Source organism: Ambystoma mexicanum, chromosome 12 (genome assembly GCF_040938575.1).
Source record: "Ambystoma mexicanum isolate Mex_15411 chromosome 12, UKY_AmexF1_1, whole genome shotgun sequence".
In the NCBI taxonomy this organism is placed as follows: domain Eukaryota; kingdom Metazoa; phylum Chordata; class Amphibia; order Caudata; family Ambystomatidae; genus Ambystoma; species Ambystoma mexicanum.
The window spans coordinates 235,097,560-235,120,409 of NC_090936.1; the positions used below are offsets into that span (position 1 = coordinate 235,097,560).

General features: G+C 45.8%; 1 protein-coding gene across 14 annotated transcripts in view; it reads left to right on the forward strand.

Moving 5' to 3' along the window:
• The window catches only part of CALD1 (caldesmon 1), a 669,061-nt gene that overhangs the window by 513,115 nt on the left and 133,096 nt on the right, over window positions 1-22,850 (forward strand). For 8 of the 14 annotated variants that reach the window (XM_069628357.1, XM_069628356.1, XM_069628358.1 and 5 more), the window contains 2 exons: window positions 3,591-3,737; window positions 16,955-17,366. In XM_069628357.1, coding sequence (XP_069484458.1) covers window positions 3,591-3,737; window positions 16,955-17,366 — 559 coding nt within the window. Of the gene's footprint in view, window positions 1-3,590; window positions 3,738-16,954; window positions 18,105-20,592; window positions 20,677-22,850 lie in introns of all 14 variants that reach the window. The other 6 variants (XM_069628351.1, XM_069628350.1, XM_069628352.1 and 3 more) reach the window with 1 other exon arrangement.

The window sequence follows — 22,850 nt, forward strand, 5'->3', positions numbered from 1 at the left end:
ATAAATGCCCATTTTTTGTTTTAACTATTAGGTTGCATTAAAGCGCTACCTAGAAGCCGAAACTATTGCATTAGAGTGCAGGTAGAGAGAAATGGCACATGAGGAGGGACTCAAAGCTTGTAGTTGTTGGTTTTATTTACCCACCCATGTACATCCCATGGCCATTTTAATCCCCATGGCCATTGCCACCCACTTCCTGCTCCTCCCTGCCCAAAACACATCCTCCTGTGATCTCTTTGAACTAACTTTATCAAGCCTTACCATCAAACGTTGTGCCAGTGTTTTTTCAAAGCAGTCTTCTGAGAGTTCATAACTTAATTGGAGCTGTGAACTCGCAACTGGTGTAATAAAAATGTCTTCATCAGGTATGCCTTCTGCAACTCGATTTATAAGCACTATGTGTGTCCTTCACTGAAGTCCTGTTATAAACAAGCATTGGCAAAGCCAACCAGTTTGGCTTGTGTACAAGCACTGGGCATTTGCCAGGCACTGCTATTAGATGCCCAGGAACTCGCACCATTTTACAGCTGCTACCATCGATGGCCAGTGAAAGCCTCTATGGCATTGCCTAGCAAATGCCTTCCCCGTGCCTACACCAAAGTCAAAACTGTTGGCATTGACAATGCTTGTTTATGTTGCTCTTAAACTTACCCTGTAGTATTTTCTTTCTTTTGCTGTTCACTCTCCCTCCATTAGTTTCATATTATGACTCCTTCTTTCCAAGTTGCAAACCTGTTTTGCACTATTCGGGATTCAAACTCACTACACAAGTACATTCAAGTGATACCATTAGCCAGGGACATCATTTGGGGGTCGTTTGGGGTCTCATTTGCGACTCCTGCTGTCTCAGCTGTGACCCTTGTGTTCTCCCTTCCAACCCATGCCAAAGAAAATGACTGTAGTGGGCGTGGCCTGGCCGGTGGCTAATGGAGTCCTAAGCTCCGTAGCCCTGCGGAGGAACAAGAGACTTCATGGAGCCCGTGAGACCTACTCCGCCCCTGGAGCAACGGACTTCACTGTCGAAAGCACCGCTGGGCAGCATGACTGAGCTTTGGTGGAATCACTTGACAGCTGTGGCCTGGATGGTGCTGCCACCCTGCCGCCAATCGAGGCCTGATTTTTCATGGCAGACATGTCCTCCTAGCGGCCTGCGCGGAGTCCGCCCCCGCTCCAATCAAGTGGCCATGACCACCAAAGTGTTTTAGCCCTGAACCGCTCTGTGCTAATCTGAGAATATAGGACTCGTTCCAGTAAAGGGTATTATTGTAAGTACCATCATTGGTAATTCCCACTGGCAGTAATTTGCCACTCCTTACGGAAAAATAAGTACATGTTCTTGGTAAAATCCAGTCTGCTGCGCTGCTGTAGGTGGGAAGTGATGCTGCCTAAATAATTGCCACGGTAGGCCATTCCATAGTCGCGTGCAAAACCTATTCAAGGAAAAAATACTGTCCAAAACGCTTCACCTTTCCAACCCAAATCGGAACCGTTTTGAGCTGGTCTTAAAAATAAAAAAATAAATTTAAAAGGGGAAAATGGACAACCACCTGCCCAAATGTGTTTTGTATGGTCACTAAAGCGATGCGATGTATATACTTCACACTGTAGGGGTCTTATCCACGACTCAAGAAGTTTCAATACAGTGGGGGTCATTACGAGGTTGGAGGTAACCATGGCGCTATTATTACTCCGCCTTGGTGAATGGAGCTATTACCGCCCCATTCCAAGGTTGGCGGGGGCGGTAATTCCCCATTCACCAAAGCCCTTCCCCATTCCCATTGAGCCCCCAGAGGGCTCAATGGGAATGGGGAAGGCGCTAATAACGGTACTGCAAATTGCGGTACCGTTATTAGCACCAGTCCCTTTGCGGGTCCCGTCCGTACAACCAGGCGTTAAGGGAGGACCCGCAAAGGGAACTCGTAATAGGGTGGTAAGGGATTACCGGTACCGGGGCCTTTACCGGTTCCGGTAATCCCTTACCGCCCGGGTCGTATTGAGGCCCAGTATGCCAAGCAGTAGATTATACCCAATACTTAACCCCAGTGATTCTGTTTAGCGATTTCTGGAATATGTGCCTCCCGCCAGCTGTGTTTTCTCAGGCAGTGGTTATTACCCCAGTAGTATTTTCCAGTGACTCCATACGTCTGTTGGTATTTCATTGCAGTGCTGTCACCATTACAATGCACCAGAGCAGAGGTTTTTCGGGTGCAGTGATTTACCATTGCTAGGATTTATGCCATATTGAGGGCCCCGGTGAGGTCCTGCTTGAAGCAAAGCTGGAAGATCCATTGGTATGTCCTCTCAACTTAGTTTGTGTCACAACACCAACAACCAACTCTGTGGGTAACTGAGCAAAAGTTCACGAAGCCGTAATCCGGGCCAAGCTGCTGTGCAGCGGTCCTCTGGGCCAAGCGTGCAGAGATAAAACAGCAGGCGCAACATAGAGCCAGCCTAACCTATTGGGAGAACCTGCAAATCATTAATCCAAATAAGCACATGGAGAAGAAGGCGCTTGGCAGACATGTTTGCAAGCAATCTGAAAGTGAATGGTCACCGATTGCTGAGTGAATACTTCAAGGGCCCACATTTTTGAGTGTGCTGGAACCCAACCGAATTGTGCCACAACACACCTCGTCAATTTCTCTATACAGGAGCTTGAAAAAGAAGTCCGCCCACCCCCTTTGCTTCGCTTTCTCAAAGAGTAAGGGACCCGTTCAGGTCTTGGAGTGGGAGCGAGGTATTGAGAAATGAATTATCGTTTCAATGTTAATTTCCTGTAGAGAAGATCTTTGCTGAGAAAGTCTCAAAACTGTTCTTTTTTTGTCTGAATCTGTAATCCTAACAAGCTGTCTATACATTAAATATTCCCCTGTGAAGGAGTTAAAGGAATGTGAATTGTTACTTAGGCTTTATTGACGAGGGTCATGTACGATTTGCTATCTTTTTTTTCTTCTGGTAAAATATTGATTGCATTTTTTTCTGATTAAAATATAGATTGGAGTGCAAAGAACCTTTTTATGTGTCCGTCTGTGGGGTAAATGGGTTAAGGTGAACGAGCACCACCTAGGTTGATGTGTTGGTACACATCGGGTATTTTCATAATCTTCTTGCAAAGGAATGAAGCCTAACATTTAAGTGCAACACACTACACCATCAAACCTCGGCTGGTTTTAATCTTGATTTGTTCGAGAGGGCGGGAGAGTAATTGTTCTCTTGTGGTTGATGACTTAAATATTGAGTGATACAAATGTCAAGTGTCCTCGCCACGTTTTGAAGGCACTTCCCCGGAGGAGTTCTGTGTCCCTGGATGTTCTTTTTCATAGTTTTCAGAAGAAGAAATCCACATTTGTGTTCAGGAAAAACTTCGCTAAGTTCACGCTTTTTAGTGACATTTAAACTAGAGAGCATCCCTGACCGAACAAACTGTTTTCATCATCACAGAAATAAATGTATGTTTTTGCAAAATAAAAAAAAACAAATGGAATAAAAGAATGTATTCTTGTCCATTTCGTCTCTATGTCAGTACAATGGCATAAAATCATAAATATGCATTATAGAAATGCTTAGTGAATGTTCTTATTTGATTTCAGATTAACCTATCAAAGAACTGATGATGATGAAGAAGAGGCTGCAAGGGAGCGGCGCCGCCGTGCTCGTCTGGAAAGACAACGTTTACAAAAAGATGATGATACAGATGGACATAGCACAGAGAAAAGCGAAACCAATGCCCAGAACAGGTAACCGTCTATCCTTCCTGGAGCACCTGAAAGACGCAATCCGTTATAGAGAATCTCAATGTTTTGGTTCCGGGTCATGGCCTGATAAATGAATGACAATGACGGACTTGTCCGAGTCTGTGGCAGTCCTTCCTCTATTACACGCGCACCAGAATATCACATTACATTTTGGGCAAGACATTTAACTTAAGGTGAAAGTAAGCAAAAGACTTGAATCTTGGCAGGAATTCACTATTAGCCAAATATTCACTCAACGATTTCTTGATCAGCCATTAAATACAGTGTTATTCAAACATTTATTTAGTGTTTATTTCTATGGTGCTTATACACCTGTGAAGTGCTATAAAGCGATTCAGGCTGGGAAGGTAACCAGGGAAGACAGTAATCATTCTTGGGACTTGAAGATTCTGAGTGATCTAAACAGAAAAACTAGCACACTAGGCCTGACGACATTTCTCCTAGTGCAAGTGCATGAAGTGGTACAGTTGAGACCAAGGTGCAGAGACGATAGGGAGGAACAAAGAGTCCAGTCCAGCAGGGTCCTTGGTTAAGTGCAGAGAAGGTGCCCCGCTCAAGGCTCGTAATCTGAAATTGCAGTAATGTTGAACAAAGTCCAGCTGCCCAGAGGCAAGTGCAAAAGACTGGCTCGGGAGCCTGGGACCTGTAGGCTTCGAAGGTGAACCAGGCAACCAGTCAGCAATAACTGAACAGAGTTATGGAGGAGAAGGAGGGTGGAGAGAAAAAAAAGAAGTTTAGCAGGAGAGAGGGAAAGAGGAAGAGAAAAGGAAGGTCTTGAGGAGTTTCTGGAATTTAAGGTGCTCCAGCGCAAGACAGAGAGAGAGGCAAGGAGGCTGTTCCAGATGTAGGCACCTGCAGAGGATAAAGATCTACCACCAAATCTGTTTGTCAAAGCGGCTCACACACAGAGTGTCAGAGGAGGACGAGCGGAAGACTCTAGGGAGATAGCGTTGTAGATAGTGCGGGCCGTGGTCCCAGAAAGTCTTGTGGATTATGCAGATGGTTTTGAACTTGATCCTTGCAGCCACGGGGAGCCAGAGGTGGGAGTTCAGCATTGGAGAGATGCGGTTTCAGGGCTTGAGGCCAAGGATAAGTCTTGCGATTCTGTTCTGGATGAGTTGTAGAGAATGGAGAGTAGAAGTAGGAAGACTGAGAAAGAGGCTGTTGCAATAGTCCAGTCTAGAGAGAACCAGGGCTTTTGAGGTGATCCTCTGGGGCCAAGTGAGAAAAGGTAGAATACCTCTGAGGAGGTGCAGTTGGTAGTTGGACTTTTTGGAGGCGTCTGAGATGTGAGAAGAGAAGGAGAGAGTGGAGTCGAAGATGACCCCAAGATTTTTTCACCTCATTGGTAGGTGAGGTCCAAGGGAGGCAGTCTAGTGGGAAAGCGGGAGCGGGGTCCCGATGAGGATGATCTCTATCTTACTGTCATTCAGGCATAGATTGTTAGCATTGCACCAAGCCTGAATTGAGGATAGACAGTCTGGGATGAGCGAGCAGGATGAGGAAACTGAGGGTAGCCTGAAAGAGGGCTGCGTGTCATCCGCATAACACTGAAAGTTAGAGGTATAGACAATGGGGCCATGCAGATATTGAAGAACCAGGGGGAAAGGTTGGATCCCTCGGGGACACCACAAGTAGAGAGAGTGGTAGAGGAGAGAATATCCCGGCTTCCAGCTTGCGAGCAGGGCCAGCATAAGAGCAGCTGACAAGAGTCAAGAGCAGGATATAGAACAATTAGTATAATTTGGTAAAGAATCTTGCAGAATTACTGATGGTTGGTGATGCATCTAATGCTAGACTTAAGTGGGATAATGTTGTGTCCTGCTTTGTGCACTCTACCACATGGTTGACACTTGAATTATGTTAACCACTCCCCCAGCATCACCAGAGATACATATATAGGTGCATCAAACACTTCCCAAGTGATTCTTCTTATTTTTCAGACGAGTATCAAACGATTGTCCTATATCTAGTCATCATAGACCATTATATGGACATTTGTGTATAGTGTCTTGCGATTATTGGAGGGTAACACTTGCTCGGCGTGAGGATTGGAATAATATTGGTCCAGATGGTATGACCAAAATCCTGCACAGCATTTCACCCATTAGGAATCTGTACTGTGCATAGTATTAGGCGGCAGAAGGAGGATGGTGCAGAAATAACACACTGCTTGAGAGAGGGAACTGGAATCAATTTAATTTAATTGTACAATAATACAAATAACTACTGACTGAAGTCAAGGGAGGTTGTCCTATATTGGTGTCACCGCTGGGAAAGCTGTGTTTCTGGTGGTTCAGATGATCTCTGTTAGTTTGTTGAGCGAGGTATTGCTGGTGTCATATTGCTGAGGGAAGATTGTGACCTAGGTTATCCTATACCACGGTGGTCTGCAACCTTTGGCTCTCCAGATGGTTTGGACTACAGCTCCCATCAGTCCGAGCCAGCAAAGCCAATGCTGAGGGGTAATGGGAGACATAGGCCAGAACATCTGGAGAACCTCACGTTGCATACCACTGCTTTGCCAGGTGAACTTCTAGTAAAGAAGTAAACCTCAATGGACCTGCTTGCTTTGGGGATAACAGTCAGGTTGACAAATAGAAAGAAAACTGCATAGGTGACAATGCGCTTCATAATGGTTATTATCAAATTGTTAAAATATTCCATAGGTGCATAGTTTCCCTCTGCTTAAATAAGGGCTCTTATAATCCAACGGATAACTGGTTACCACACTTTTATTTTTCTCAGCATATTCCTTCAAGAAAAACCTTTTAATGCCCTCTCTGGTTTTAGAAATGCTTTGTATGACGCCGCTGCCCAGGAGTAGGCTGTAAAGAAAATGGATGCTTTGTGCTTTCTGTGTGCTTCCACTGCAACCAAATTCTGCTGTTTATAGGGAAGGCGAGAACAGGCTTTCTGAACTACCCCGTGTTTGCTGGCTTTGACAGGACTGCAAGAAGTGCAGGGGAAAGCAAGACATGGGAAGCACAGCACAAGTCGGTCAAGGAATGAAGGCGTTCAGGTCCAATGTGAATAGTTGCAAAATGTTGTGAGCAGATTCCCAAAAGTAATGATGTGCGCATTTATTAGATGTACAATAAATGTGCACGAAATCCAGAGGGAATAGATGGTGAATGATGGACATAAAACACATCCCGGATCTGCGAGGTGCAGACACTGCACAAAATATGCAGAGATCATGGGAATCGATGCGCGCAAAAGTGGAGTGCCCATCAAAATAGTGTGACCAGATTTTTTATTTTTTAAACTGGAGAGGCCGTAGACATAAAAGTAGGACTACCGTAAATACAAAAAAGCGGTAGTCCTACTTCTATGTTGCTGGCTTTTTGGTGGGGTGGCGGGCTGGGAGGGAATGTGATCCCAGGCACAATCCTCCCATTGGAGGAGAGCACCGCGGGGGGGGGGGAAGGGGAGGAAATGGGGGCATAAAAAGCATTTAACACCCTTATTCGCACAGGAAGAGTGGTGCCGGGACCCGATTTTGAGCTTTCTAAATCAAGTCCCGGCAAAAACTGGGACCGTAGCTCCCGCACTTGGAAACCCTGGACAGGGTTTTGAAAATTAAACTCCCGGGACGCACAGTGATTTCCCTGGACTGTCCCGGGAAAACCAGGACGTCTGGTCACCCTACACCACAAGTGCTAAAAACTGCTCCAAATTCTCCAAAAAAAAGCAGACAATTTGCTCTACAAATGCGCTGTTGCATTTACCGTGATCAGAAAGTAGGGCAAGTGCCCAGAAAAGGGTGCAACTAATGGTCCATCTAAGCAGTGACCCAAGCCACTACAAACCACGCACACACCACAGAGACAGCAAACATCTAAAAAATGATAGATCCACTGGGCATCATGCGAGGTAGTATCGGAGGAGGAAGAGGAGGAGGAGGAGGAGGAGGAGGAGGAGTAGGAGTAGGAGTCGGAAGCAAAGGATATCGAGTAGGAGGATCATCTTATTCCAGCTGGCAGATGGATAGGTCACCAAGAGGTACAGCTTTCCACCCGTGAGCTACTAGAGATGCTCAGAGAATAGGTGCAAGGTGTCTAACCACACCAAGAATTGTTCCTTTAGAACACTATGGAATCACATCTGCGATCTAACAGACCTCCCAATCAAGGGTCGAACGCCAGGTCCTAGATTTGATTTCATCTGCCAGGCAACCCATCTATGATGCATGAGGGACGGCCAAGAACCGGCCCTCAGAGGTCATTTTTTCACATTGCTGCGTTCCTTTGGGTGAACATTGCCATAGTTTGTACCCAATGCGGGGCACATACCCCTGTCAGCCACCAAACGCCTGTACGGGAACAGGAGACCCTGGCATTCCGTTCATGTTCAGATAATGTGTGACAGTTCCAACATCCTGAATGCCAACAGTAACCTTCTGGGGTCAGCACCCTGCTGCAACAAATGCCAACCCTCTGATACCACATCAATTCAAAGCTGGAAAGTATGGGGAGACCTGGTTGCATGGTAAGTGCTGACACACCACCTAGAGGGTGATCTGGACAGTGCGGAAAGCGCATCAGGCGATGCCTCTCATCGGCAGATGACCGTTGGTACCGTGTTAGGATGCACCTTCTCACTCTGGAATCCAGTGACCAGAGCCAAGCAAAGGCACAATGCAGCACACAACACTACCAGAAATCCATTTGTTTGAACTTTACCCCTACTCAAGTCATGCATCGGGTGCCTTGACCATTCGTTAGGAGTGCCACTGCGGCACCCACTCACTCTGTGTAGCATAACAGTTGGCTGTGACATGCTACGCAACATAGCGCTTAGATGTGCAATTCCTTGCACAGAGAGATCTGCCCTGATCTGCAGACACCACCTGTTTCCATTATGCAGCTTCTGGGCAAAGACGTGGCTTGCAGCTGAAGGGATGACCTGTTAGCAAGATACTTCACCGGAGGCTGCATGCATGCCGGACCAACCTGCTGCCTGTGGGCATTGTGGCTGTATGACGAGACAGGGGTCAGACAATTAGTCAGTGACTGTATCTGACAATCATGTGCCCCCAGGGGTGTGTCACCCTTGCATGGTGCCGGATCTCATTGTAAGCCCTTGGCAGTACCTGGACACCTGGGAAATGTGAGTACACCAATGAGTGCAGTACCTTCTCCGTATCTTCATGCAAACGCATCACCTTTGAAATTGTGAAAAATACTGCAATCTACAGGGCAAGTGAGCTATCGATTGAAAGCAATGCTACACATATGCAATACACGAGGACTTTAGTCCTGACTTCACACACCAATGAGCTTTTGTGATATTAAAAGCGAAAGCCTGCTCAACGTGGCTAATCAAAAGGTAACACTGAGCATAATTACACGCAAAACCTCACAGTCAATCCCAGCAAATCTGTGACTAGTGAGGAGAGTTATTCAGCTTGTGGCGGTGAGGCAGAAATCAGACATGCAAGCACGTGACAATGCACATATTTGGCACAACTCCACCCTCACTGTCTGCAGCAAGAGAATATATTGGGTACAGTGGATTGAACGGGGAACGCACACGCTGGCAGAGCTGGTTCCCTCGGAACATTCAAACAGCTATGGAAGGAATTTGAGCTTCTCTCAACAGAACTATGCAATTACCTGCATTTTAAAGAAAAACTGTAGAGGGAAGGAAAAAGTGCCACCAAAAAAAGTAAAGGCCAGTATTGTGACTCCTTCCACTTCACTGAGGATGGAGCTTACGGAAGACAAAATGGCCGACTCTGAAAAACGCATACACGACTGGTGCCAACACATCAACATTGAAATTGACGCACAAATGAAACCAACACACAGAGGAGTTCCTGAAGTCATACGACTACAAGAGCTATTCTTGGCAGGGAAAATTGCATTCTGGTTATATTGCATGTCAGCAAAAATTTGCAGGTTTTATTTATCTCACATAGACTAATCTGGGAGATGCAAAGCAGGGCGATTAACATACACACATGTTTTTAAAAAAAACATTTTTATATAAATGCCAGCAAGTCAAACAGGCTAAGACACACATCCAAGGCAGAGTTGTCTTAATCAAGAGTTGTGAAATTCAATTGATGGAGGTCTTAATCTTTTTCAACTAACTGCTAAGAATTGGCTATTCAAACGAGGCGAATCTCTGGACCTAGAAAGTCATTTCAACTAGAAAACACTTCATGACCAGAGACTGGAAATCGCTGCTAGTGTTGAGAGCGGGATGGGGGAATGGGGAAGTTAACAGCCAAGGAAAAAGTATCATGCAGACTCGGGATCAAGGAGAAAAAGAGTTCCTACATTTGGGGACCATATTTAGGGCAAAATATGTGGAGTGCTGAGGACTTTGTAGGACAATAGATATTTCTGGACATATTATCCCTTTTCTCCCCACGCCAACACAGTACTATCCGTGCTCATTCAGCACCAGAATGACCTCTTGCCTACAACACTTGGATTTGCTTATGCCACACTGTTTGTAGTTCTGCACATAAGTGTGTTTTTAAAAGCAATGTTAGTTGGCTAGACTATTATATGATATGATATAGAGAATCCAAATGAAAACCTGTCTGGGGAAAAATAAAAAAAATAAATGAATGTGCATGGCGCTTACTGCATATTGGGCTTCTGACATCCCTGCCTGGCCCGTGCAACGTTGGCGGCTCGACCGACAGTGGGATGAGCTTTGTTGCTTTGGCTGTGGGATGCCGGTCCAGTGATGACTTGCTGGACACTTGCTTCAGGGCGACACTGTGCTGGTGATTCAGTGTAATCGTTTAGGGTAGCAGCAGTCTGCAGCCATGCTTTTAGCATGTTGCTGTCTCTGAAGGCTTACTTGCCTGGTGGCTGTGGTCCACATACCAATGTTCATCTCAGCCAACTCATCCCTGGCCGAACTGCTCTGTGGATACCCTGGCTTCCTGTATTACGGCATGCCTGCCCTTCCTGCCAGCTTTTGAAAAGCCAAGGAGCCCCTCTTCAGCTGTGCCTCAGATGGATGTTAGTTGAAGGCACACTGTCTGTTGATGCTAATTAAACTCATCTTCCCATCAGGCGTGGTGAGAGAAACCATATCCGTAGGAGGGGTGAGAGAAACCAGGCTCCAGGGAGCGGTAAAAACCAGAAGATAACTAACTGGAGAGAGTACCATGAAACTGCTTGGTTAGGGACCCCAAGGATAGTATCTGGACTTCCGAACAAGGGGTTTTCACAAAGATGGAAGAAAAGTCTGAGGCTGCGACAAAGTGTCTGGTAAACCCAAGGAAAAAGAGACTAATCAAAGACTGACCCGCAGCCCGATGAGGGGAAACTTGGAGAAACGTTAGGTGTCTTGATTTGAACTGTGTCACAGGGCAAGGAGCCCCTTTGTTCTGATGAATCACCTTTTGTTAAAGTGTGCTTCTTTTTGTGTACAGTGGTAGGGGCACCAATCAGGTTTGAGTAGGTTTCTGGATAACCGTCTTCGCTTACTTTTATGTGACATCTTGGCAAGCACTCTTTTAGATGCCTTTCTTTTCTTTAGAGTAGGGGCAAGAAACTCGGACAGCTTAGGTTTTTGGTGTTCGAATAAAGAATGTTTTAACTTACAATGCCACCTTGTCCATCTGCCGATTCTGACTTGGCACTGGACCTTCCTCTGTGACCTTTTCATGGGGGCTGCGATGTCCCATACCCTCCTTGATGAAAGGAGCTGTGGTGCCATTGATGCCAGGTGTGGATGCTAATCTCCCAGTGACCTGCCCCGTGGTTGGTTTTTTCGGTTGTACGTGGTCTGGTCCTGGATTGGTGCTACTTTCCTCCTGTTTCTCCCAGACAGGAAGGACTCCTGTAAATGGAGTTGAATTTTTCCAGTCGTATCTTTGTCTGGAACAAACTGAAACACTTCTGTAGTTTTAAAAGAACCAGATAAGATCCAGATAAAGGATATATGATTGTGTGCCTTAACAGGTGTTCCAGAATAACTGGAAACGCATCATGGGCTAATCCCATTATAATGCGCATGACAATTCTACTTCAAAAATAATTTCTGATTTATTTATTTTTAACTGGAAATACCTTAACTTTGTTAAATAAAATCAGGCTATAACTTGTCATCACCTTTAAAGGAAAGCTGACGTGTTTATGTTAAACCTGGTTAATATAGTTTGATTTTTTTTTTCATACAACTTATCATCATATACTTATTATGCGTGTGCATCATTCAGTTAAACATTAAGTATTTAATACTTATTTTAGTTTGTTTTTGGTAATGTTGGTGGGTGTGAAAGATATTCCTGACCATGGCCACTTTCGTTTTTTAGTTTGCATAATCTATTTGCATATTTTTGGCTTTTTTTCTGTATGTCTTGTATTTAAAAGACAATCTTGTCAGATTTACAATTTCTTTGTTCTGTTAATACAGCGTTCCCCGGGCTTCGACCCTTTCCCTGTTTAGAGGGGTTCACGGGAGCCCACTCGGTGGACATTCTGGAGAGGGTTGGGTTGGGTAACTCCTGCACAGCCGTTTCTGATTACAGTCGCCGCCTTGTTACCATTTTGCACCGGAAACCAGAACCACATGGACAGGGAGCAGTAGCCTGTAGGAACAGAAAGCCTTTGGTGGGCCTTAACCAGACTCTAGTATTTGCTCACCCCATATCACCGGAACCAGACCTCTCCACACAGCAGTTAATCCTAATATTGAGAAAAATCAATTTATAGAGCTAAGACACCAACTACATCCTAACAAAGGTAATAGATTACAAAACGCATAGAATAATACTATGTTGGAAGATCTGCTGCTATTAAAATTGCGTTCTAATTTAGCCAACTATAAAATTAAGTTTTAGGGACCGTCTTGACTTTCTGTTAATGGGGATAAAGACTCGACTGCTGTGTAGCTAATGCCAGAACACAAGGGCATATTGACTACCTAGGTAAATAAAATCACAAACCTGAGTAACGCAAGCTTCCCTGGCTTAAACATCTCCCTGTGTTTTGTTTGGAGGGCATGTATGTAGCAAAGCTGCAAAGGCTGGAAGAGGGGGATAGGCACCAGGGATACTCTGTATACTGCGTCCTGGATTGGCATGGCCAATGGGGTGGCCACCCCATCCCAAAGGTTCCTCTGATCCAATCACATTTCAGCTGCGGCTCGCAGTTCTGACCTATGGTTCGTCCAGCTGCCTCTGAACAGGGCTTGACAGGGGCCTGGTTGGTCTTGGCTGAAGAAGTCTGATCTGTGAGGGCATAGTGAATGTGCAGTGAGTGACTCGGGAGTATATAAATCCTTTCAGAACAACATCGATTGTGCCATTGTGTCAGTGTGTGGTCATAACTAGGTGTGTGTGTGTGTGTGTGTGCAGGAAGCAGGTTGTTATGACATTTCATTAGCTCATGGGCAGCTGCGTCTGATTGTCTGCCCGCACCTGTATAGGTTCAAAACTGTATTCTTGTATTTTCAGTAAATCAATTCTAAACTGTCTTATTTTCCATGAAGCCGGGTACAGGTGTTCTTTGCTTTTCAGTTTCCTTTATGAGCCAATCAAAAAGTAGGCCTTCAGTGTGTCTTATGCAGAGAACTAGGCCCTTTCTCTGTCTAACTTTCTTCTGTGAGAACCTGTGATTTGTGAGCACTGACCAGAGGCACTGGTCTGACATGTAGGGCCCCTATAGAGCACTGTGCACTCACAAAGGTTATTAGTATAATTTGGTTATAGCTCATCACACACCAAGTGTAAATGTGTCTTTACTCACCGAATATTAGTTATTATAACCTGGGGGAGTGACGTGGCATTATTATTATTATTATTATTATTAGGATTTGTAGATTGTAAACTTATGGCCACAAAGGCATCTAGGTGCTCTTGGGGGGGGGGGGCAGTTTTACATAACAAGGCCTCAAGGCTGAAAAGCAGAAAGAGAACTAAAAAGATGAATCTTTAATACTTTCCTAAAAGGAAGGTGTTCAGTCTGAACTCTCAAAAGCAGCGGCAGGGCGTTCCGCAGACTGGGGGCCAGTACCGAAAAGAAGTGTCCACCCAGACGGTTGCAGCTGAATTTGGGAATCTTCAGGAAAGCCTGCGTTTAAGATCGAAGACTTATGCAGGGCAATAATACCTTAAATTTCTTCACCTCCCTATTGGTTAGTTTCTGGGATATAAGAGCCGGTGTGGCTCACAAAAATAATAAAGGGCCCAGAAGGTGGCCAATGAGAAAGGGAGACATGTCACTCCCCCTGTCATCGCCACTAGCAGAGCTGTCAGGTGGGCACTCCTGTGATGAGAGGGAGTGATGCGCTGACAGTCCCGCCACCGGCAGGGCCCTCAGCATTGCACTCGGTCTCCTCATGGGATCACCGGGCTGAGAGCCCTGCATCCCGTCCGCACTTTTAAGTCTGCCTGGGGCGCACCTGAGAGACATGGCCTGGGCACAGTGAAACCCATGCCCTCCACCCACTCTTTTTACCTTTTTATAAAGGTGTGGAGGTGGAAGAGGGAGATGGCTCTGTCCCCTTACTGAATGTACACTGGGCTACACCTGGGAGATGTGGCCCGGGTTTGTTTTAAATGTCTCCTGGTCTGGTAACAAGTGAATGTGAACCAGGAAGAGAGAGGGTGGCGTTCGGTGAGCCCGACAGTCCCACAAATGCCCATGTTAGCCTGGCTTGCTGGCCTCCAGAGGGGCTGACTCCCATATCTGCTGGCCTGTTAATTAATCAGAGCCCTATTATCCACAAATAACCAGTCTAGCCAATTGTGCCCATTTGCTGAAGGGCTATCTCTAGGGCCTCCACCTGTTTCATAGTAGGTTGTAGAGGGATGGTTGCTTATCTGCACAGTTCTAGAGCACCTGCCCAGCTGACCCTTATCTTGAGGAGAGTGGAGCTGCGACACAGGCCTCTCCTCTGTCTCACACAAAGGGCCAGTCTAGACATGGGTCTGGTTTGCAGAGGGAGTGTTTTGAAATCTCACTTGCACAATGCATCGGCTGTGTTGTGTGCTAGGCTGGGTAGATCGCATTTCAAAGCTCTCTGGTTTTGGGAAGAACTACTAAAGCAGGGGTCTGCAACCGTTGACTCGCCAGGTGTGTGACTACGGCCCCCATGATTCCTCACCATTGACCGTGCTGGCTATGGCTGATGGGATTTGAAGTCCAAAACCCACAAAAACAGCTATCTGCTTTCTCATATTATTATTGTTATTATGGTATTTATTGAGTGCAGACCTAGCTTTGAGAAGCAACAGAGCGCGTTACAGAGGTAGACCGATACATAACGAGCGCTTTTCAGAGGTAACAGCAGAACATATACAGTGGGATGTAGGATACAGAGGGGCAAAGAGGAAGGGCACAGCTTTACATGGTGGCAGGGAGGAGAGGGGCAGACAACGTCTAGCGAGTCAGGTAGTGTGCACGTTTATGATATTAGAGGGGGCAAAACAGAGTTTGCCTTTTTATCCCTTGAAGGACCCTCAAGGCACAAAACCATGAAGTAGCTCCTCCCACATTTTTCCCGCTCTTTCTTGAGATTGTGAAGATTTTGAAAGCAATACTGAGATGGTTTTCTGTCGTGGAGTTATTGTAACAATCGCTCACTTAACATGGAAGCACTTACTAATCAAAGAAAGAACTCATGTTGGGTGAACACCTGCTGCTCAATGCAATCCTTCCCTAAATGATGTAAAATGCACTTCCAGAGTTGTACATTTCACAGAACTTCAACCACAAGAGGGAAGCACTTGCATATATATAAAAAAAAGCAGGTTCCATCCTTGAAGTTGGATTGTTAGGAGGTTCCAATATAGCTGAGCTTCAAAACTGCAATGTTCAGCCAGTGGGTCTGCATCACTGATCTCATCTGAGGCTGTTACTTATGTGGAAATTGAGGAAGCAGCATTCCCTTTGTATTCCTTGAAATGCCATCAAGGCACCAAACCATTATGTATTGCCTCCCACATGTTCCCACCCCTTTCAATGCCTGTTGCCTCATGCCAATATTTGCCAGATTTGTTCTTTTAGACTATAATAGGAGGCTAAGATAATTCAAATAGCCCACATACACGTGGCATTGTATCCATGGTTTCTTGCCACTGGTTTCCCCAGTATTGTATACTTCTTGTATCCCCGGTAACTCAGAACATGTGCCTATTTAAGCAATATCACCGAGCGGCGGGGGCATTACCGACTCAGGTAATGCACCGGGGCCCATAGGTATAGGCCCCGGGGGGGGGAGAGCCAATCAGAATGCGTGTTGCGTTCTGCTTGACTCTCGCCGGATACTAATCAACTTTAACCTTCGCTTCCATAGCACTCCTCTCCGAGTGCTCCCAGAACATCAATCCAGCAAACTCCATTTCTTCACTTTTTGTGTCTCTGGCACTTCTGTCGTCCTTTCCGCTTTATGCCACATCCTATTTGCTTTCTGTGGTGCCGAGTGAAACAAGGACATCCCTGGGATGGTGTCTATGGCAGGGAGAGGCACAGATGTGCTTTGTCCAGTGCCTTGAGGGAGGGGGGCGGTGGCGGCGGGGGGTTTGTGGGGTGGGGTTGTGGTGTCTGTGTGCGTGTGTATATGGCTGAGTGCATGATTCCTCCTCCTTTTACAAAATTCAAAATTGTTGGTTTAGCAATGCTTGTATGTAACACAGAAGCACAATTTGAGTGAAATGGCTGGCCTACGTTACTTGCTAGCAATCAGTGAGACCTTAATATCTTTGAACAAATACATCTAAAAATGCTGGGCAGGTCTTGGTGCATTCAAAATGTTTTAGGTTGGCGTCCTTGACATTTGGGGGCGGGGGCTTTTGGAGACTGGCTAGTGGCTATTCTAAAAATGATAGGATCCTGCGCTAATACAGACTACCTTCCCATTACTCCGGTTGTGATGGTCAAATTGTTAATATGAAGTCTGTTTTGATCTTTAACTTTACACACGTGGAGCTTCTAGCCCAAATCAGAAATCAAAACATGTTTGACAATGTACAACGAGGTTTATCCTGTCCTGTCCAACAGAGAAAAGAAGCTGTGCTCACATGTGGTTAAAATGTTTCTGTAGGAGCAATGGACAATTCACCAAAATGAATACAGTGGCCAACTCCAATGCTTTGCTACAATATGGGGAGACGAAATGAGTTGTTTTCAGACTTGTAATGATGCAATGTATTGTTCTCATTGATTAGTTATCTTGATCATATAGCTCATGCAGTGAAACTTTGATTTTCTTTTCTCACGCAGTGTATCCATAGACGAAATAAAAACTACAACCATAACCAACAGTGAACCCTCGACGGATGAGGAAGCCGCTCTGCTGGAGCGATTGGCAAAAAGAGAAGAAAGGCGCCAGAAGCGCCTGCAGGAAGCCTTGGATCGCCAAAAAGAACTTGATCCAACCATAACAGATTACATTGCACCCGCAGCAACGCGCAACCAGAGAGAGGACAATGAGATTCAGGAGAACGAGTCGGTGCCTAAGGATGAAACCGAAATAACCAGCAGTGATCGATATGAGAATGAGGAGAATGAAACTGTCACAAAGTCATACCAGACAAATGACTGGAGACCAGAAGAAGAGGAGAAAGAAGAAAAGTTTGAAAACCAGGAGAACCACGACGAGAAGCCCGAACCAGAAATCGTAGTGGAAAATCAGGTAGAAATGAGAATTGAATTAAAAGACTTGGATGAGCAGAAAGAACAAGTGGTAATAGCAGTGAACATCAATGCAGAAGAGAAAAGGGAAAATGATGAAGGGGAGAGCATTGAAGCTGAGGAAAAGCAGGCAGCAGAAGACAGAGCAAGGCAAGAGGAAACTGAGAGGAGGTTGGCAGAGGAAAGCAGAGTGGAGGAAGAGAGGAGGGCAGCGGAGGAAAGGCAAGAGCAAGAGAGGAAAGCTGCTGAGGAGAGGGAAAGACGAGCGGAGCAAGACAGGAGGGATGCTGAAGAACGGGAAAGAAGGGAAGAGGAAGAAAGGAGGGTAGCAGAGGAAAGGCAGAGAAGAGAGGAGGAAGAGAGGGTGGCACAGGAAAAGCAGCAGCGAGAGGAGAAAGAGAGGGCGGCAGAGGAAAGGAAAAGACGGGAACAAGAAGAGAGGAGGGCAGCAGAAGAAAGGGAGAGGCGAGCAGAAGAAGAGAGGAAAGCAAAAGAGGAAAAGGAAAGGCGGGAAGCGGAGGAAAAGAAGGCAGCCAAAGAGCGAGAAAGAAGAGAGGCAGAGGAAAAGGAAAGGAAAAAAGCAGAGGAGAAAAGGGCAGCAGAGGAAAAGGCAAAATTAGAAGCAAAACTCAAAGCAGAAAAAATGAAGGCAGAGGAGAAAAAGAAAACTGAAGACAAGCAGGTAAACGAGAAGAGAGTCCCAGAGGGAAAACTGCAGCCAGCATTCCTAAGAAAACAGGTACCGTCCATTGTGTGCACCACCACTGGAAACAACTGTGTTTTGTGAGAAATGTAATGCAAGACACGTTTTGGACCGGCACCACTCACCGCTCTGTTCCTCCATGCACGCTCCCTGATCCCGCGTTGTGTGTGTTTCTGTATAACCCATGACATTGTGCAACCCGTTTCGCATGTAACTGGAAATGGCTCTCCACTTCACTTTCCACCTGCGAGCTCCTTTCTTGCATTGTGTAACCTTTTTAAGCATGCCTGCCTGCCTGCCTATGTTCTGATGTGCACCAAGACATAGGAGAACATTGAAGGGGGAGAGCAGTGAAGATTGCATGTCACACACAGGTGGTGGACAACGAGTAGCCTGTAGGATCTGGCAAGTGAGTGGGCAAGGGGTTAAATTAGCCCTAAATGTTTTGGGATGTATGGCCTGACTCACAAAGATGTTACCAGAAATAAGTGTGACTTACTTTCGAGTTACACCTGGGCAGGGCTTTTAGATTCAGGGCTAAGTCAGTCGGTGTTACTCATTAGCATCCTAATGAGGGATGGTAGCCAATCATGAAGCTCGGAATGGGGGCTGTATTCACTGGTATGACCCTCATAACTTGCAGTCTGTGTGCAGCTTTGCAGGCGCCTCCCCCATTCATCGATTCCCCCTCAAGGGTTCTTTAGATGTAAGAAAAAAAAAAAGACCCTCCTCAGTGGTTCCTCGCGTAAAGGCGTACCCTCAAAGTGCTTGTTTTAATGACTTACTGGTCATCACGGCTGGACGGGCTTATAGGGAACTCTGAAGATTTCCTGGTAGGCCTCGGCATTCTGGGCCTCTTTTGTGTTGCATTTCCAAATGTTCCCATAGGAAAAGAGTTGGGCTTGGTGAAACTGTGTAATGTGCAGCCACTTTGAAAATTATCTCCAGGGCCTCTTTTGTTTCCCAGTGCACCCCTGCTGGTCATCAACAAAGAAAAGGGACTTTAGAAGTTCAGCGGTTGTGGAACTACTGCATAATGTCTGTTTTTAAAATCTAATGATACCTTAGCCCCCACGTGTGAGCAACACAGGGGCTAATTGTGATATTATTCTCTGGTGGGAAGAACAGGCTCGTAATGGGAACATCACGTGCTTTAGGGAGGATAGCTCAGGGTCAATGCGCTCGTCTTGGAAGCAAGACAACGTGGAGCAACACAGGTTCGATCCCCGGATCCAAGCTTAGAAACCTCTGGGTATTAAGCGCGTTATAAATAACCAATTACATTGCAATTTAAGGGACCCTCGCTTTACTCAGAACCTTAACTCGGGTGGTGACACGTAACCGCTAGGTTCGGCCTGCCGCCTCAGGTATTATTCACTCAGTTTAACTTCATGTGTGAAGCTAAGGGCCCTCTCCTTGTGCAAATCGATGGTAAGCCAGATTTACTCATGGTAAAATCTTTTAGAATCAGGACTTAAGTCTCTGGCAGAAGAACAGCTGTTCATATAGATGTAACAAAACATGCATGCTAGAGAGTGTACACACACACACATATAAGAAGGATGCATGGGATGAGACCAGCAGAGCAGCACTCAGTCTGACAAAATAAGCACATCTCCATTTTAGGGACTGAATGACAATAGTCAGGGATATACCGTAAGGAAAAAAAAAACATAATAAAAAGATTCAGACGCATTGTCCTGGGAGTGGGTGCTGGAATATAAATGGACATCTTTAGAGTCGGGGTTATGTCGGGATGATGCAATTACTGTGAGTATGAAACTGATTGCGCAATCTACCAGAAGAATGATTTGGAAAACATGAATCACCAAGGAAAAAGTCTACAGGAACTGAGCCAAACAAAACACACGTGCCATAATCGGCACTGAATATATATAAACACAACACAATGCAAAGGCAAACACGTGGCAACCTTAGGCTACCAATGCATGGTGTGAACAGCATGCGAAAAGATGGATCACACATCCCAGCATACAGCAGGGATGTGGTGGACACAGCTGCGCGCTGCGCATTCTGCGCTGCATTGCGGCGGCAACTTTTGCGGTTGTGCCCAGACAACGCATGTGAAACCAAAGGAGGGGCACTTCACACAAAGGATGGAGTGATGCAAGTGTGCGCACACAGCTGAGATCACGAGTGGCAAGGCTTTTTTGAAGTGCACTCATTTAGTTCAGAAATATGACACCTTTTCGATTTGGACTGCATCCCAATCTCTTGACCATTGTGAATTAGTTGACAGTGGTGGCCATCACTTGAAACCTGGTCCATGGCATAAGCAATAAAAACCAATAATATCATCCAAATGATGATGCACAGGTACAGATTAACTCCTTGTGCTCCACGCCCAGCTCTACCCGGCTCATTGCCGAGTTGTGAAGTCTTGGGCGTTTGCAGAAGCTGCACTGCTGCCAGGATGGGCACGAGATATTGTGATGCAGCCCAAAGGTTCTATGTGATGTCAGGGCTTCTTCTAGAATCACATTTTCATTTTAAAACTGGAAAGGGAGAAGAGAAAGAAGTGAGAGTGGAGGCTAAAAAGGAAAAGTGGCAGGAAGAAAAGATTCGGCCTGGCTTCAAGAAAGAGGAGGTAATTATGTTTTCCGGAAACGCAGGTGCATTTAAGCAGTGTCTAAGAGTGTGTCCAAACTATTAGGCTTTTAACACTTAATCAACCTTTTCCTGATATCTCCTGTTTTTCTCTTGATTTCCAACCCAACTATGACCCACTTTCCTCTGCTGAGTGTTTATACTCGCTCCCTTAATCGTGCCTTTGCTGACTACCTCATTGGTCTCCTCTTCCGACTTTTCTCAAATCTCTTATTCTCATGGTATGACTCTTAGGGACTGTCTGCAAAGTGTTCTGCATTGCATTTCTGTTGTAAACACAGGAGCGGGTGCCACGGTGCGTTGTAAGTATGTGAACCCATTTGCTACTACTATTTGCATATCATATGTTTAATCGAGTAACATTCAAGAACTGCAAGGTTTGAACAAATCCCATACCACAAAAAAGAACCCTGTCCAAAACCATATCCGCTCAGGAAGTCCTGTGCTGTATGCAGTGAGAGTGGGCATTGTTTAAGTGGTGCATTTCGCATGGGTGCATGTGTAAACAAGAGGTGATCTGCTGCACAATTTAACCTAAATGTACACCAGAACCAAAGAGTCAAAGGGCCTCATTACACAGTAGGCGCTAAGGGATTACCGGTACCGGTAAGGTCACCGGTGCCGGTAATACCTTAGCGCCCTACTACGAGGTGCCTCAGCGGGTTTCGTCCTTAACGCCTGGTCTGACCAGATGTTAAGGACGGGACCCGCCATTGGACTTCATTGCTAATAACGGTACCGCAAATTGCGGTACCGTTATTAGCTCCTTCCCTATTCCCATTGAGCCCTATGGGGGCTCGAATGGGAACGGGGAATGGTTTTCTGAATGGGGATTTACCGGGTCCTCCAGGGGCAGAATGACCCAGTAGGTCCGCATAACGCCTACCCGGACCCGGTATGAGGTAAGGGAGTAGCCATGCCGCACCTCCTACCGTGTAATGAGGCCCAAAGACTCCATGCAGAAAACAAATGAGGCGGCCTTGCATTTAAATAATAGAATGATTTATGCATTATACAAGAATTCCTCTGGAGGGAAGTGATCAAACCTTGATATCCTCATTTGCAAGTAGGGAACCCTTTATAGAGAATGGGGTTTATCCCTCCCTGATCACAAGGAGTTTACATTGGAGAGCTCTCATTCAGTTGTTCAGGACATGGTCCACGCTCAAAATAGCCCCTAGGGCAATATGGGAATGTTTGATGTGCAGACCCCACATGCCAGTGTGGTGGGCCCGTGTTTTGCCCAAAGTAGGCCTCTTTGATACACTTCACTATTATGCCAATCAGTGTTACTGAACAAACAGTCTTTAAAATATGCAATTTGAAACACATGTTTACCCACCCCCCAACAAAACTCCACACTACTCAAACAAAAGGAACACATTACCATTTGTGACTGCGGGCTACTTTTTCAATATTTTCCAAGCCATCTTTATGCCCACTCCGACCCTGATAGGTTCCATTTGACACCATGATGTGTAATTTGTCACAGTTGGCCTCAACAACATACACCATACAACCCACGAGAGAGTGCAAGGGTTTTTATTGAAATAATTGAGAAGGGACTCCCTAAGGGCTGTCCCGGTCTATGCTTGAGTGGTTCTCACTCAAAGCCCAGGCCCCCCTTGGCTCCAGGGTGGTCACAAGACATCAGTAATCCCTACTGCCGAATAACTGACAGGCTGGTTGTGATGGCTTAAGGCTACTCCTTGCCCCTTTTTCTTTCTTTCTTTCTCTCTCTCTCTGTGAACAATCTATGTGAATCCTAACCTGGCTCCCTACAACGCGATTGTTATCAAAGAAAGGTGCCTTCCACTCACCCGCGTTTTCATTTATGGGAGTAGTGAAACCGATATCCTCCAGTTGCGCATGCTCCACCAGGTTGGGACCTTAAAACCATTCTATCCAGGTTAATGGGTTCTCTTTTAGAGCCTATGCATAAAGCTCCTTTAAGGGATCTTTCATATAAGATTGCTTGTCTTATTTCTGTCAACTCAATCGGAAGAATGCGGGCCGTACAGGCATTTTAAATTTCAGATCCTTTCATACACAAACAAAAAGTAACGTTAAGGACAGATTCAAGGTTTTCACCAAAATACGTATCCCAATGCCATGCCAACTGACCCATTGAATTGCCAGCTTTCTTCCAAAATC